General features: G+C 39.0%; 2 protein-coding genes and 1 long non-coding RNA gene across 3 annotated transcripts; 1 reads left to right on the forward strand and 2 right to left on the reverse strand.

The window, feature by feature from the left end:
• Positions 1-471: 471 nt before the first annotated feature.
• On the reverse strand, positions 472-4,840 carry LOC126592728 (uncharacterized). The gene is made up of 12 exons (XM_050258497.1): positions 4,540-4,840; positions 4,347-4,449; positions 4,158-4,233; positions 3,844-3,940; positions 3,602-3,704; positions 3,346-3,479; positions 2,863-3,040; positions 2,250-2,404; positions 1,842-2,051; positions 1,170-1,517; positions 919-1,045; positions 472-824 (listed from the first exon to the last, which is right to left on the reverse strand). Exons 1-12 carry the CDS (start codon positions 4,684-4,686, stop codon positions 673-675), a joined length of 1,830 nt encoding a protein of 609 aa, XP_050114454.1. The 5' UTR covers positions 4,687-4,840; the 3' UTR covers positions 472-672.
• A 1,832-nt stretch (positions 4,841-6,672) lies between these two features.
• On the reverse strand, positions 6,673-9,827 carry LOC126592727 (uncharacterized). Its single transcript, XM_050258496.1, has 2 exons — positions 9,620-9,827; positions 6,673-9,004 (listed from the first exon to the last, which is right to left on the reverse strand). Exon 2 carries the CDS (start codon positions 8,987-8,989, stop codon positions 6,965-6,967), a length of 2,025 nt encoding a protein of 674 aa, XP_050114453.1. The 5' UTR covers positions 8,990-9,004; positions 9,620-9,827; the 3' UTR covers positions 6,673-6,964.
• Positions 9,828-10,166: 339 nt separating this feature from the next.
• LOC126592733 (uncharacterized) lies at positions 10,167-15,934 on the forward strand. The gene is made up of 3 exons (XR_007612767.1): positions 10,167-10,519; positions 10,621-10,686; positions 15,747-15,934. It is a non-coding gene; the product is annotated as an uncharacterized LOC126592733 (long non-coding RNA).
• The last annotated feature ends 673 nt before the right edge of the window (positions 15,935-16,607 follow it).

The following is a 16,607-nucleotide window of genomic DNA, read 5'->3' on the forward strand; positions in this document are numbered from 1 at the left end:
CTCATCGTAGTTCAAGTCCAACGCAAATACTCACTTGCCTTAGAGGAGATTCAGTTAATAATATGCTTTAAAAGCCAATCATAAGATAATGTTTTACCTACATTTAGTATATTTTGGAAAATCTCACATAAGAGAGGTCCTTGTTATCTTTTTCTACTCACGTTTACGCATGCACGTAAGAGAGGTGTGAAAATTTTGTGTCCACTTCGAGGACCATGTCATCCATACGCCCACTCACACAACTAAGCGAGACTGCCTTTGTATTGGGGACCACACTAGCCCGATTTCACCAATCCCAGTGTAGGCTGTTCACTTGGTTGTGTGGGCCTACGAATAGCATCACCCTCTGAGTAGACACAAGAATTTCAACAGTGTCCTCTGTGAGTACATTGATTCTAGCTACCAATCCCAATGAAAAGAATATACGAGAACAAATTAAATTATTGCAACTACACCTGAAGATCAACAATATATAACAAGCATAGATAGATTATAAATATTTGGTAGAGTACATGAAATCCGCATTCAGATTACGTAAAACATAAAATTTGCCTCGTTATCAAACAAGCATGTCTACAAAAACTTCACCGCGAGAAAACTTAGTTATATGATTGAAACAACAGATTCAGACCTAAGGTCCTGAGATGGAAGCACCAAGGGCAAAAATCGTTATCAATGCCTGAAGTGCCTAACGTTTGTGAAAAGAAGTGAAACTCCATACTTGTTACAGCAGTCTATGGCATCCCCATCTCTAATGCTCCCACCGGGTTCAGCAATTACACTAACTCCGCTTTCGCAGGCTTCTTCCACTGCATCTTTCCATGCTGCGTCCATAAGAAATTGATCGCATTAAGCTTCCTCTTGCACTCCACTCTTAAATAACATAACCAAAAGTTAAATGCATGAGCTAGTAATTACCGAATGGGAAGAAGGCATCGCTGGCCAAAGCTGCACCCTTGACCTCTTCTCCAGCTTTCTTCAAGGCTATTCGTAAACTCTCCAGGCGGTTAGGCTGCCCACTCCCCATGCCCAGCATGCAGTTATTCTGCTCATAGTCAAGGATCAGATATTTGTCAGAAGTACCATCCAATTCACACAAAGCGACATACCAACAATATAATAAATGTGAACAAGGTGAGATTTTGCAAGGTGAAGCAGAGAAAGACGACCTTTGCTATTACAATTGCATTGCTTTTGACATGCTTGACGCACAACCATGCGAACTCTGCATCAGCAAGCTCACTTTTTTGTGGAGCCTTCTCGGAAACAGCTTTAAACTGTATATCCTGGGGTGTCAAATCATCCGAGTCCTGGGCTAACCACCCACCACCAACCTGTCTAAGTGAAAGCTTTCCCTTCTCATTTTTTCTTGCCTCAAGGATCCTTAGAGTCTTTGATTTTCCGCAAAGGATTTCAAGTCCTTTCTTTGTGTACTTGGGTGCAACCACAATCTCATAAAACATCCGGGTTTCGCCATCTGTCGGGCTTCTAAACTCTCGAATTTCCTTAGCAAGAGCCTAGAAACATAGACAAAAAAGGCTTAGGGAACAGAGCAAACCACAAAACACGTAAACATATTACAAAGTTAAACTTCTCAGGGCTAGTATCAGTTGGTATTCAAGTTGTCCAATGTGCACACGCAGAATTATCACTGAAAAGAAAGTGGTTCAGCTAGCCATTCAAGTCGTGGCTCAAGTGGTAAATTTTTTTCTTTTCAGAAAAAAAATAGTTTCAAATAAAAGAATAGCAATTTAGTGATGAACAGTTTTAAAAGGTGCATGGTAAACTGGATCCCATCTCATATATAAATTCGAGGTCAGACCCTTAAAACTCCAACTAACCTCATCAACCTCTATGTTGAACGCTACAATGCCACCAAATGCACTCACGGGATCTGCTTTGACAGCAAGCCTGTATGCTTCAAGAATATCATCACGTGAAGCTACACCACAGGGATTTGTATGCTTTACAACTACACAGGTAGGACTTTGAAACTCTGACACACAATTCCAAGCCGCATCAGCATCTAAATAGTTATTATATGACATTTCCTGCAAGCAGAAACAAAAAGATTTAAAGACGATGAGATCTGATTAATTTGTAAACATTCAAAAGCGGGCCCAGTTATGATATAAAGGTTTCCTCACCAACATAAATGCCGCTAACAATTCAGAAAAATAAGGATGCATGGTCATCCCTATCAATTCTTTAAGTGGAATCCAATAGCTAAAAGAAGATGTCTATCTTACCTTCCCATGGTGTTGGATAGCAGTTGCAATACCACCAGCATTCACCTCAGAAAGACTCTTGTCAACATAGAATGCAGCCTTCTGATGAGGATTTTCACCATAACGAAGGGGACTTTTGAGCAACATAGGCACCGTTAAGCTCTGCGGGAATTTATCTTCCAAAAAAAAAAAAAAAAAAAGTTTGTCAATCTATGCATCCCATCACAAAAGACACACAAGAAAATTAACTTAAGTCAATTTTCCTAGAAACTACTATCTCCCCCTCACCCCCATGGTCTTTTCCCCTCCATCCCGAGGTAATTCCTCGCACTATATCATGAACATCAAAAACGTGATTGAAGATATTATTGCAATCTACTTGATAAATCTGTCTTCTCTCTTCAAGGTCATTTCCAGCTAACTCCTAATTCATTTTTTATAAATATCAAATTGTTGACTCAATAGATTGCAACCAACCTGGTAATTTGGCATGTGTGATTCTAATATCTACTTAGATATTAAATGCACAACATACAAAAGTCAAGCTAGAGTCTAGAATGCATAGTTCAGTGTTAATCCTTGCCTTATCAAAGCAAATTTATAACTAAAAGCAACGTCATGAAAGACGTAGTACCTTCAGAAGTCTGCTTCCAAAGCCATTCAGAAACTGCAGAATCATAAGAAGCAACATGTTGGAAAGCCTTCCATGCAAGCTTCCTTCGGAATTGTTGATCATCCTTGTCTCCCTTAAGAAACTCTAGAAGTGCGGGATAGTCTTCTGAATCAACCACCACCAAGACATCTTTGTGATTCTGTTTGACAAACATATTTAACTTGGAACATCAGATAAAGATATTGAAACAAAATCAGGTACGACTCGTGATGTAAGGATTGAGAAAGCACATTATGAGCAATAGATTGAACAATAGCTACATTAAACAACAATATCAAAGTGTATCAGGATAGCACCAAGGATACAGTACGGAGTTAGATATCTACCAAATGAGATTCACTTTGATGAATAAAAGATGACAAGTTCGATGAAAACCTATCATGAATCATGATCTATAAAATTATTGAACAACAATATGCTAGAACTTCCATTCAGATAAACAACCTTTGCAGCCGCTCTTATCATGGCAGGACCACCAATATCTATATTCTCAATTCCATCTTCAAACCCTATTTCCCTTGTTGAAGTAACTTTCTCGTAAAAGGGGTACAAATTCACCACAACTACATCAAATGTACCTGAACAAACATTGTGTAGAAAAATTATTAAAGCTCTAGCTTATTCCACACATACAGAGCATGAGAGAGAGAGAGAGAGAGAGTTGTGCAGGCATGGTAAAAGAGTTTGCAGCAGAACTCACCAATTCCGTGGTTACTAAGAGCTTCCATGTGATGCTTTTGGTCTCTTCTAGCAAGGATACCCCCATGCACATTGGGGTGTAAAGTTTTTACACGACCATCAAGCTGCAACACAAAATCTCAGTCAAGTTTTAATTCACATAATAGAGTTAATATCCCCAAATCAGATATTTCACAATGCGGGTTGCCAAGCAAGCAAAGTCTCTCTCGTGTCATTTCCAAACAAGAAAAATAACCGGCTTACCATCTCCGGGAAACAAGTAAGTTGTTCCACCTTAGTGACGGGCAGGCCAGCACTTTCTAAAGCAGATGCCGTTCCTCCAGTCGAAACAATTTTATATCTACAGTTTTAGAAAACAACCATCATCAAAAACATATCACACTCACCATTTAAGCTAAAACATAAGCGTTTAATATATCCTACTTGAATAATGCAATTGAAAATATAATTTGAAGCTGCGTAACAGGTAAAAGACAACGATCTATAAAAAGAGCTCCTTAATACAAAATGTTGGAGACATTACGAAGCAATCGTCCTTAGAAGAACTGCGAAATTACCCCAAGTTCCGAAGGCCATTCCCTAAGATAGCAAGATCCTTCTTGTCTGACAATGATATCAGAGCCTGCCTATCACCTGAAACTCACACAAAGTCTCTCTCTTGAATTATATTTCTAATGAATATATTGCATAATTATTTTTTAAAAGCACAAAAATTAAATTATCAAGCAAACACAAAAGGAGCATACCAGAAAGGGGCGAGGGAGGGTTAGTGACTGAAAGGGTCTCCTCAGTCGCCGCCATGGCTTTAATTGTTCTGCAACTTGAGTGCAAATTCCTCCCTGAGCAACACTGTATACACCAACAACCACACATATATGATATATATATATATATATATATATGAATAATAATATGACGAGAAATAGAGAAAGTGCATACCGTGAAAGAGAAGGAGGAATTGGTTCGTATTTGGGCGTTGGAGGATAACAGGAGAAGACTGGTGGTGTTTGGAATAAGACAAGAATTTGTGGTGGTGGTGGAGTTAGGTGGCGTTGCGGCGGCCGGAGAGGCAGTCAGACCGAGCATCTCTCTTACTGTGAGAGAGAGAGAGAGAGAGAGAGGACTGTGGTGGGTGGGTGGACGGTGGCCGGGTGGCTTTCGGCGGCAAACTTGAAAATGAGATTCTGAAAGGGTTTCGACGGTCCTTTTTAGCGCGATGCGACGCAGCAAAACGAAAACTCAGCCGTCAGTCTAATCCAAAGGCTGAAAAATTAAAACGCCACCTGCTTTGGATAAATGACTGACACGTGGAGTGAGCCTTGTATTAGGATTACACTGGGGCGTGAACTAATTAGGACTCCCCATTAACAACGATTTGCTGCCATGGAAGGATTAAACATTAATTTGCAGCCATACAAGGATTAAAAATCAATTTGCTGTCATTTACCTATTAATACGAAGAGCTGATCGATTTGGGCGTGAACGGCCTGATGGAGGAGAAGAGGCCCGGTCGCAGGGGATTTGGACGTGAATGGCGATTTCTACAATTCTTTAGTTTTTTTTTTTAATATCGTTATATATAAATTGTTAGCGGTGTTAATTTTAGAATAAAGTGGGGAGACACATGTCAAAAACTAATAAAGAGGCACAAAGGAGACATGAAATTGGGGACAGCAAATCCTTGGCCAAGTCTGTAGTGTGGATTGAGGACCCTTTACGTGGAATAGGTTGAAAAGAAAGTGGATCGGATCGTGTTTTTTCAAATAAAAGTAGCAACCGTTCTTATGTATATGATTCATCCAGCATAAAAAATCAAACTCAAAAAATACCGTACAAAACACGAACCTAAAACTCGTCTTAACAATTAGGCCATCTTGTAGTTTTGTAGTGGTTGTTATGGGTTTTAGGATAATTTTTCTAAACGTCATATGAGTCATATCTAATATTTTATTGTTCTGGATGTAAATGGTTTAATTTGGAAATTTTATTCGTCTCTCTCTCTATGTACTAGTAGTTTTAATGTTCCATGTTTATTTAAGTCATCCATGCAGTGGGATGATGATCCATTTGACTAAAGTCTAAAGCGGTCGTTGATGTAGATTGGGTTTTGCTTCTCTGGTTATACTAGGCTGGAATTTTTTTCTGAAAATCCCAAACCAAACCAAAAAGATCTCGATCCCATATCGAAAATTTCTTAAACTGATAATATCAAAATTTTGAGATTCATACCAAACTGATTGCGAACCTTTCAGTATGAAAATCGGGATTGCATATTCAATAATTCGAGAATCCCGAACCGAACTGAAAATATATATATATTTATTTATTTATTTATTTTGGTTGTGTGCTTGTTGAATGTTGAATTTAAGTAGTTTGATATTAGACTATATTAGAAATAGAAATACGAAATTAAGTAGTTCAGAACTTTGGAACATGAATTTAACTGAAAATATATATATATTTATTTATTTATTTATTTTGGTTGTGTGCTTGTTGAATGTTGAATTTAAGTAGTTTGATATTAGACTATATTAGAAATAGAAATACGAAATTAAGTAGTTCAGAACTTTGGAACATGAATTTAACTTGGTATGAATGAATTGGTATTTTAATTGGTACAAGGTTAAAACCTAAATTTCAATTGATATGAAATTGGGGAACAAAATTTTAGGCAAAAGTCCAAATTTAAGTCCATGGCCCAAGAATATCAAATTTCAACCCAAAATCGAAATCCAATGACAATCCATCCCAAAATACCGAAAATATTTCGGGAATCCCAAAAATTGAAAATACCGAAATCCAATGGCATCCAATGTTTCAGGGTGCAAATGCAACCAATCCTTCAAGTTCTTCATGAGTGACCTAAAGCATTCTGTGAATCCACTTTATATACCTGAGACTTGAGTCCATTATGCAACTTTATAACAATGCAAAGGAGTTACAGCACCAGAATCCAATCACCGAAACACATAAACAAAAACGTAGTGTCAAACAAAAAGAGAACCATCCCAAACCAAAAGCAACATATGAGCGAGAAAGGAAACCAAATCGGAATTCATCCAAACACAAAAATAAGGGAGGACGAAATTCCAAACTTGTGTCATTCCAAAATCTGCCCTACTACTGAAACTTTCACTTTCAACCAGCATTATACACAATGTTTGAGGAAGAAGGCTACAATGTAAGTGATAGTGACTTCTCCTAGTCAGCATAGAGGACTATTACATATTCATCAGAATTACCTGTTCAAAACTTCTTCCAACACCCACTAGAGCTACTGCTTGCGATTCAAATTACCTAAGGCCAAATACGATTCGATAACTAGGTGAACAAAAACTCGGCACGTTAATGTAGAAAAAACCTTTCAAGGGTTGTCGACCCCAATTTCTCCCCACCCACTGCTGCTTCGGATGTACTTATCAACGATGCCAAATTCTTGGTTCTGAGCAACTCGCCTGGCATAATTCTCAACAGAAATTAGGCCTTTTTTCACCCTCCTGTAATTAATAACCTCCCATGGCCACAAGCGAGCAGAACCAAAGTAGCCCTCCATGGGTAAATGCCTTTCACTTTCTTCTGGAAGTTCCAGGCCATAGTGCTTCAAAACCGTACACAACTCATCTGAGGATATGCTTGTTGAACGACCGGTGGTGCGGTAGATGGGGGTTTCTGAAGCTGGCTCCTTTGATTGAGATGGTACATGTCCAATCATCAGTGCATTAGAGTTTTGACGATCCTGAACATCACTCAAACCCTCCGGGGACAAACTCCCAGTAGTATGAGAGCCTATCTCTGGCAGAGGTGTGCCCGGATTTGTTACTTCATGGATTGACCTGGACATAGTATGGTTTTCCCCATCACCATTCATCTGCAAAGGATGGTCATTTTTCGTGTCAACTTCTGCTTCAAAACTTGATACTGCATGACTGCTCTTTATCGCATCCATTGTATTTTCATCATCAGCCTTCTCGATGCAGGCATCGCCTTCTACTGGCTGTCTCTGTTTAACCTGAATCTCCTTGGATTTGGGAGTACCAGCAGAGGCTTTAATATTTGTATGCGCCTTATTTGAAGAGAATGGTGACGGACTAAGCGATACAGACAAGGATATAGAGGAGCTTGACCTTGACCTAGACTTTGAACTTTTTGATGTTGAAAGGAGTCTTGAATCATAAGATACAGAGTGGTGTTCTCCCCTAGATGCTGAGTTTGACCTAGATTGGGAACCAGACCTTGTCACAGACTTTGACGATTGAGAAGTTGAGCATGATCTGAGTCTGGACGCAGCATAACGAGAATGAGGTGATGATGAAACTGACCTCCTTGCTTTCTTACCACCATGCCCTTTTGGCGATTCACCTTCCCTTCTACTTCTCTTCTTTCCTTCATGGTCCTTTATTTCTGTAATGTTGTTTTCATTTCCTGTAGGGGAGCTCACATTGTCTGTCACCATTTTATGCTTTCCTGAACCACTTGCCATTCCACCATTCATGTGCCTTGATGCAGTACCTTCAGTCAACTGCATTTCTCCCACGGACCTAGATCCCATCCTTTCTAGCTCAGCTTCACCTCTACTTCTTTCATATGCGGCATCATCTTGCCTATTATCAAACTTTGTGAGCTTTCTTCCAGAAGAATATTTCCTGGGACAATTTCGGATCTTGTGACCTGATGCCCCACAACTAAAGCAAGTACTCCGCATATCACTGGAATGGTTCAAAGTAGTACAATTCATTCGCTTTATCCTCACATTCTCTTGGGAACTTCGTGGAGCAAAACCACCACCAGAATATGCCATCCGACAGTTTTCATCTTCATATTTCCTATCGTGATCTTGGTGAGGTTCATATCGGTCAAATTCCACCCCATTGGCGTTTGATGGGTCATGAACTTGTTCACCCCACCTGCCAGTGTCCACCAGCTTGGGCACAGCTCTACCAATATCATCTGGAAGACCTTCCCTAAAATCATGACGATCTCCATTATAATCTTGAATATCTCCTCGATGATCACCTCTGTCATCATCGCGCATGTTCACAGAATTAAACCTTCTACCATCACTATCTGGTTGCTCATTATCCAATTCGTAATCTTGCCAATCATTTTCATTCATTCTTCCCTCATGTTGTAGCTCATAGGAGCTCACACCTCTTGGATTTCCGTGAAAAGGTTTAGGCTGTTTTCTTGACCATGTTAGTGTTAAGTGCTCCCCACAGATCTTCCTACCCTGTAATGCTCTCAAAGCTTTCTTAGCATCTTGCACAAAATCATATTCAACAAACCCATATCTGTCCTTCAGCCGCAAGTTACATCGTCCAAACCTCCAAAAGACATGTTTAAGATCATCTCCGCGAGTGTGAGCTGATAGATTGCCAATATGCAAAGACATCTGGACGCCCCTCCCCTTGTCGAACAAAAACAAAATAAATAAGGTACGAACACGAGAAGTGTAGTCACTTTTTCGTGAGAAAACAATCGTGCACACATCTAACGAAATTTATGCATAAATTTGCACTTGGCATTAAAAAAGCTAGTCCGAAACACAGATTTCGACTAAATATTCAACTGATTAATGCATAAATACAACACAATCGTCCATTTCACAACAGTTTAATACGTCAATAACGAAATAAACCAAAATCTTTCTCAATAAAAACCCTCATCAACCCAATATTATATCTCATACTCGATTTGACTTCCAATGAGGACGAAGAACAAAAACTAAAATTAACTTTAACATCTTGAAACCTGAAGACCTAATAGCTTCGTACATTTATGATTTGTAGTACAGTAAAAAAATTACAAAAAAAATAGGAAAATCGAAAATATACTATCTCATAGGCATTAACAGTAACAACAAAAGCAGTAAAAATTCAACTAAGCTCAGCGCCTGGGCACACCAGAACAAAAAAAAAAAACATTTCTGAAGAATTTCATCAAACAGTTGGTAGGCGCGCAAAATCAATGGCAGAAACCCTAACGGAAGAGAAAGATAAATAGTGCGATGAAGAATATTTACCGTGTTAGAGCGGTAAACAGAGGTGGAATGGCCGTCGCGTCGTTGCCAAACAGGAGCGCTCGCTCAGTGCTCTCTCCGTCTCTCTCTTCTTTCTTTCTCTAGAAGGAAGGATGGAAGGATCAAAAAGAAAGAGGGAAAGGTGAAAGCGCGTCTCAGTCACTCGCGAGTTGATGCGAATGGAGAGAGAGATAGTAAGAGCCTTGGCCATAAAGGACCCCGACGAGTCCAAAAAGTAAGTCAGTCTTGCATTTTTATCGTATTCGGGTAGACGAGACGATTCAGTGTTCTCCTTGGGCTTTCTAAAGTTTTCGGGCTTGCCTGCAAGTGTTTCTCCAAAATAAGGGCTAATTAGATATTGTTGTAGGGATAGGTTCAAAAAATCGAAAATCGAACTGAATTGAAACTGAAAAAATCAAACAAAACAAAAAAATCAAATCGAAAAAAAAAATGAACCGAACCGAATCTAGTTGGTTTGGTTTGGTTTCTGAATTTCAAAAACCAAACTTAACCGAAATGTTGTAAAAAACGACGCCATTTTATATTTAGTACTAGAAACGGCGTGTCGTTCTAAAAGTTTGTATTCGTATTGGTCTTGGTCGACGACATCATTCAGTGACTTCAGTTTAAAATCCTAAAGCTAAACATTGATCCCTCATTCCCTCTGTCTGTACTCTGGACCCTCTCCTTCTCAACCTTCACCGCTCCGCGCACCTTCTGTCAAGTCTCAACACGATCAGTCTTCGTCTTCTTCCTTCCCAGCGATCTGCGACTTCCTCTCAGTCGCCATCTCACTTTCAGTCTCTCACCCCCGTGACCCGTGATCTAGCTCCAAAGGGGAAATCTTGTGCTAATTATGCTCAATGTGTAAATCAACTTTTACAAAGCCTAAGCAGTACGCAGGTACCATTGTTCATCCAAATCAGTTTACATATTTCGACCTGTTTGTGTAATCTACTTTTGAAGCTCATTGGGTTTTCCATTCTTGTTATGTTATATTGTAGTTGTGGTTGCGGCCTCCATTGGTCAAGTCAGACAGTGAAACCATGGATGTGAACACTGATACCTCGGTGAGTGATGTGTTGAGTTCCGGTGAGTTAATTGATTCCCGGATGGTGTATTTCAGGAGGCAGACAGGAGTAGAGAAACAGAGAGCAAAATCAGGGGAATGTGAAAGGTTTCTTATATGTGAAGTAACCACAGATATTTCATTAAATATCAACTCATAGGATATTTCCTTACAAGCTAATCTAGAGTAATCTCAGCCCTTGATTCACAAACAAAGATCTAAAGTATACACTTGTCTTATGAAACTAGACATACACTTTTCTATTGATTTCTTCATTCTTAACCACTTGAATAAAACTGAATTCTATTTAATTCCAACACTCCCCTTTAAATGAATTCTGGTTTTGATCCCAAGCATTCCTCTGAGATAGACAAATCTTTCCCTTGGTAGAGCTTTGTTAAAGATGTCGGCCATTTGATCCTGGGACTTGCAGTAGATCAATTCAATGGTATTCTCCTGTAAGGCTTCCCTTATGAAGTGAAACTTCCTTTTGATATGCTTGGTTTTCTGATGAAAAATAGGATTCTTGGTCATAGCTATTGCTGATGTGTTGTCACACATAAGTGGTGAAGCATCCACTTGCATTTCACCAAAATCCTTTAACACAAACCTCAACCATATAGCTTGGGAGGTAGCCATTGCAGCACTCACATACTCTGCTTCAGCCGTAGACAATGCAACACTTTGTTGCTTGACAGAGGCCCAAGAAAATATCCCAGAACCAAATGTAAATGCATATCCTGAGGTACTTCTCATGTCATCTTCACTGCCACCCCAATCGCTGTCACATAAGCCTACCAAAATTGCTTTTTCTCCCTTTTCATATTTGATTCCATAGTCCAAGGTCCCTGAGATATATCTTAGTACTCTCTTAGCAGTTCCCATGTGAATTCTTGTGGGATTATGCATGAACCTTGATAAGAGACTGGCTGCATACATAATGTCAGGTCTTGTAGTAGTCAAATAAAGCAGACTTCTAACCATTCTTCGGTATAAGCATTCATCAGCAGATTCAGAACCATCCACTTTACAAAGTTTCTCATTCGTGATCAATGGTGTTGCCACAGATTTGCATCCTTTCAGATTGAATCTTTCAAGCAATGATTGTGCATACTTCTGTTGATGTATGAAAATCCCAGTAGTTTCTTGTATTACTCCAATTCCCAAGAAGTGATGCAACAGCCCAAGATCCGACATCTCATATTGTCTCATCATGTCCCTTCTGAATTCTTCAATCATTTCTTCACAATTTCCAGTAAAGACCACATCATCAACATATATAGACACAATAAGCATCTCAGAGTTCTCACCAGTTTTTGTATATAATGTAGCTTCACTAGGACTTTTGTTAAATCCACTATTGTTGAAATAAGAGTCTATCTCACTGTACCAAGCCCTGGGGGCTTGTTTGAGTCCATACAGTGCTTTGTTTAGCTTATAAACCTTTTCCTCTTTATTTGGCACTTCAAATCCTTGTGGTTAATCCACATACACTTCTTCCTCCAGAATGCCATTTAGAAAAGCTGATTTAACATCTAACTGGTGAAGTTTCCATCCCTTTTGGGCAGCAAGAGCAATCAAGATTCTAATGGTATCTAACCTTGCCACTGGGGCAAAGGTTTCATTGAAATCTACCCCAGGTTGTTGTGAGTAGCCTTTGTCAACTAATCTTGCTTTGTTCTTCAGTATTGATCCATCCAAATTCAGTTTGGTCTTGTAGATCCATTTCACACCTATCACAGGTTTATCACTTGGTCTATTTACCAATTTCCAAGTAGAGTTTTTCTCAATCATGGCAATTTCTTCACTCATTGCTTTCTGCCAGGATTGATCATTCTCAGCTTCTTCAAAACTCTCTGGTTCAACAACATAATAGTTACACACTGCATAGATCTCATTTAAACTCCTCATTCTCAATGGAGTTGTTTCAGGGGAGGAATCCTGAAATTCTTGTCCTTCTGCATTTGAAGTAGAGGACTGAGATCCTTGTGTTGGAGTTGAAAAGTCAGTTTGACTCCCATCTTGTATAACAGGTTCATTCACATTTTGCACTTCTGCTTGTGCTTCTTCCATTGCTAGTGGAAATGAGATAGTGTCTATGTTATTGGTTTCCCAATTCCATGCTTCATTCTCCTTGAACACCACATCCCTTGAGATGATCACTTTATGTGACTCAATATTGTAGAGCCTATAGCCCTTTTCACAGCTTCCATAACCTACAAGGACACACTTGACATTATTGATCTCAAGCTTGTGTCTTAATTGAGATGGTATCTGTGCATAGCAGATTGATCCGAACACCTTCAAGTGCTTCACACTTGGTTTTCTGCCACTAAATGCCTCAAACGGTGTTTTATTCTCAAGTGCTTTAGTTGGACACCTGTTTAGGAGATACACAGATGTATTGACAGCTTCACCCCAAAAAGAAAGTGGCATTTTCTTATCATGGAGCATTGACTTGGTCATTTCAACCACGATCATGTTCTTCCTCTCAGCCACACCATTCTGCTGTGGTGTGTAGGCCACTGTCAATTGCTTCTGTAATCCTGCTCCTTCACAGAATTCTTGAAACTCAAGTGAAGTGAATTCACCACCTCTGTCGCTTCTTAGTTTTTTGATCTTGAGACCACTCTGAAGTTCAACCATCATTTTGAATTTCTTGAAGATTGAAAAGACTTCACTCTTGTTTCTCATAAGATATACCCAAACCATCATGGTGCAGTCATCAATGAATAGCAGAAAATATATGTTCCTACTGAGTGTAGGTGTCTTCATTGGACCACACACATCTGTGTGTATGAGTTCTAGAGGTTGACTTGCTCTCCATGCACTTCCAGTTTCAAAAGAGTCCATGTGATGCTTCCCCAATATGCAACCTTCACATGGTTCTTTAGTCTCTTGTAACTCAGGAAGACCAGTCACCATTTGTAGTTTCTCCAATCTCTTTAAACTGTGAAAGTTGAGATGTCCAAACCTCTTATGCCATAACCAAGAGTTTTCTGCAACACTTGCTTTTAGAGCAATTGAATCATTGTAATCTAGCATAAGTGGAAAGCTTTTGTTTCTGTCATGCCTACTTGAGTTACCAAGTTTTGGAGGCTTCTGTCATCAAAGATCTCCACCATATTGTCTCCAAAAAGTAAGAAGTAACCATGAGCAATCATCTGTCCCACACTAAGGAGATTCTCATCAAGACCTGGTACAAGTATTACATCATTGATGAATCTTCTTCCACCCTTTGTCTCTAGAACAAGAGTTCCTTTTCCAGTAGCTTCCACTAGTTGTCCATTCCCCATTTTAACTCTGCAATTGAAGCTTCTGTCAATGTTGATTAACAAAGATTCATATGCAGTCATGTGATTACTGCATCCACTGTCAATATACCAGATTCCTCTCTTGTTTTCAGTTTTTGCAACACTACAAGCATAAAAGACATTTACTTCCTCTTCTTCTGCTCTATGTGCATAGTTGACAGCTTGGTTCCTTCTTGGATTACAATCTTTTGCTAGATGGCCAAATCTATCACACTTGGTGCATTTGGGTTTTCCCTTGAACCAGCAAACACCATAGTGTAATTTGTCACAGATTTTACACTTGGTTTTGGTAGATTCACTGCTAGATTCTGATTTTGATTGTGAAGTATGGTTGTTGTCCCATTTCTTCCCTTTTCCTTTCCATAATTTCTTTTGATTTGAGTTGCTCCCCTGAGCCCTGTAGCTGCTATCTCTCTCAGTCACACTTAGGCTAGTAAAAGCCTTTTCAGCTAAGTTTTCAGAATGCATATTTAACCTCTGCTCATAGCCTTTCAATGTACCAATCACCTCCTGAACCTCAATGGAGTCAAGGTCTTTAGTTTCTTCTATAATAGATGCCATGGAATCATAGGATTTAGGCAAGCTAATAAGTATCTTTTGTACTAATCTTTGGTTTGTCAGTTCTTCACCAAGAGTTTTCATTTGATTCACAATATCAGTCAATCTTGTTAAATAAACAGATAGAGCTTCACCATCATTCATCCTAGTGTACTCAAAATCTCTTCTTAAACATTGTAGTTTGACAGACCTAACCTTTTTATCACCATGAAATTCTTGTTGAAGAACATCCCATGCAGTCTTGGAGGTTTCAAAGTTTGAGATTCAAGGAAAAATCTCATCAGACACTGCCCCTTGAATGATACCAAGAGCTTTTGCATCTCTGGTTTCATTAACTTTCATTGCTATCTTCCTCACAGACTGTTGATCTTCATCGCTAGAATCATCTTCAGTTTCTGCAGTTTCGTAACCCTTGTCTACCAAATTCCAGAGATCATGTGATTTGAATATGGTCTTCATCTTGATGGACCAAAAATCGTAGTTGATCCCATTGAAAATATGAGCCCTCAGATCTCCCCCACTGCCCGAAGTAACCATGTGAGGCTTTGTAAGAACAGATGAGATTTTCACGATCTGGGTATGTTTTTCCCCCTTTCCTTTTCAGAGATACGAAGCACACACAAAACGCCCAGTCCTGAATTTGATCAGAACCTAAGCTCTGAGGCCATGTTGAGTTCCGGTGAGTTAATTGATTCCCGGATGGTGTATTTCAGGAGGCAGACAGGAGTAGAGAAACAGAGAGCAAAATCAGGGGAATGTGAAAGGTTTCTTATCTGTGAAGTAACCACATATATTTCATTAAATATCAACTCATAGGATATTTCCTTACAAGCTAATCTAGAGCAATCTCAGCCCTTGATTCACAAACAAAGATCTAAAGTATACACTTGTCTTATGAGACTAGACATACACTTTTCTATTGATTTCTTCCTTCTTAACCACTTGAATAAAACTGAATTCTATTTAATTCCAACATGATGTCCCTTCTGATTAAGTTTTCAAAGAGGGAGGTCAGGTGTGGAGAGTTGCCTCTTTTTTATTGTGCATTCAGTTCGATAGTCAAACTTATATGGGGCTTGAACCTTCTGCATGAACTTGGCCTTCTTCATGCGTGTAAAATAATGGCATGATTATTGACAATTTGACATACCAGATGATAAAACTCATTTTTTTGAACTTTTTTTTGCAGGATGATTCTTGGGAGATTTGGAATTCATTTCGTCTGCTATGTGAACATCACAGTCATTTATCAGTTGCTCTTGATGTTTTGTAAGTGTAACAAAGACCATTTTCTTATAACTCGTGTTGTTGTCTAGTTGTTATGTTTCTGTATCCATGGTGGTTTTGTTGTCTAGTTTTTCAATGTGGTTGGAGATTCAAAATGATCTGGCTTCTCTGCCCTCCCACTTCCCATACACTCTCATCCTCTCCTATTTTGTGCTGTCACGATTAAGCCACGTCAACATTTTATATTTCATTTTTAGGTACTGTTCACTATGCTTTGAAAATAAAAACACTTTTCTAGAAGCAGGATACCTCACTGCTTATGTTTTTATGTACTTTTCTACTACCACTGACATCAGTTTTTTAAATAAACACTTTTTTTGTTTTACCAAATACATATGGTGTTCTAGATTTTTTTAATAACTGGTTTATATTTTTAAGCACCACAACTTCAAACCAACCCAAAATGCAAAATAACCCTACTTAACATAGAGGGCAACTTACATGGACTACGGTCAATACGATCATGGCATTCCAATCTAATAATGCATTATCATCTAGAGAAAAAACTTATACATAACAATACATATTGCACCAAAATACATTGTTACTGTGGATCCGTTTGATGTAAATTATTCTCCCTAACACTACCGATTGTGATCGGGTCACCACCACACCTCCTTGATCCAATAGCAGTTTTGGGCCAATAAAAGTAATCACAACCCAATAGGCCCAAACATGAAAACCCACAAAGACAAAATAACAGTGTCTGTTGTTTTGAAGACAAAGTAAAAGTTAAACTTGCAAACAAACAGTCCTCCTAATT

This window comes from Malus sylvestris, chromosome 12, assembly GCF_916048215.2.
Source record: "Malus sylvestris chromosome 12, drMalSylv7.2, whole genome shotgun sequence".
NCBI classification, from domain to species: domain Eukaryota; kingdom Viridiplantae; phylum Streptophyta; class Magnoliopsida; order Rosales; family Rosaceae; genus Malus; species Malus sylvestris.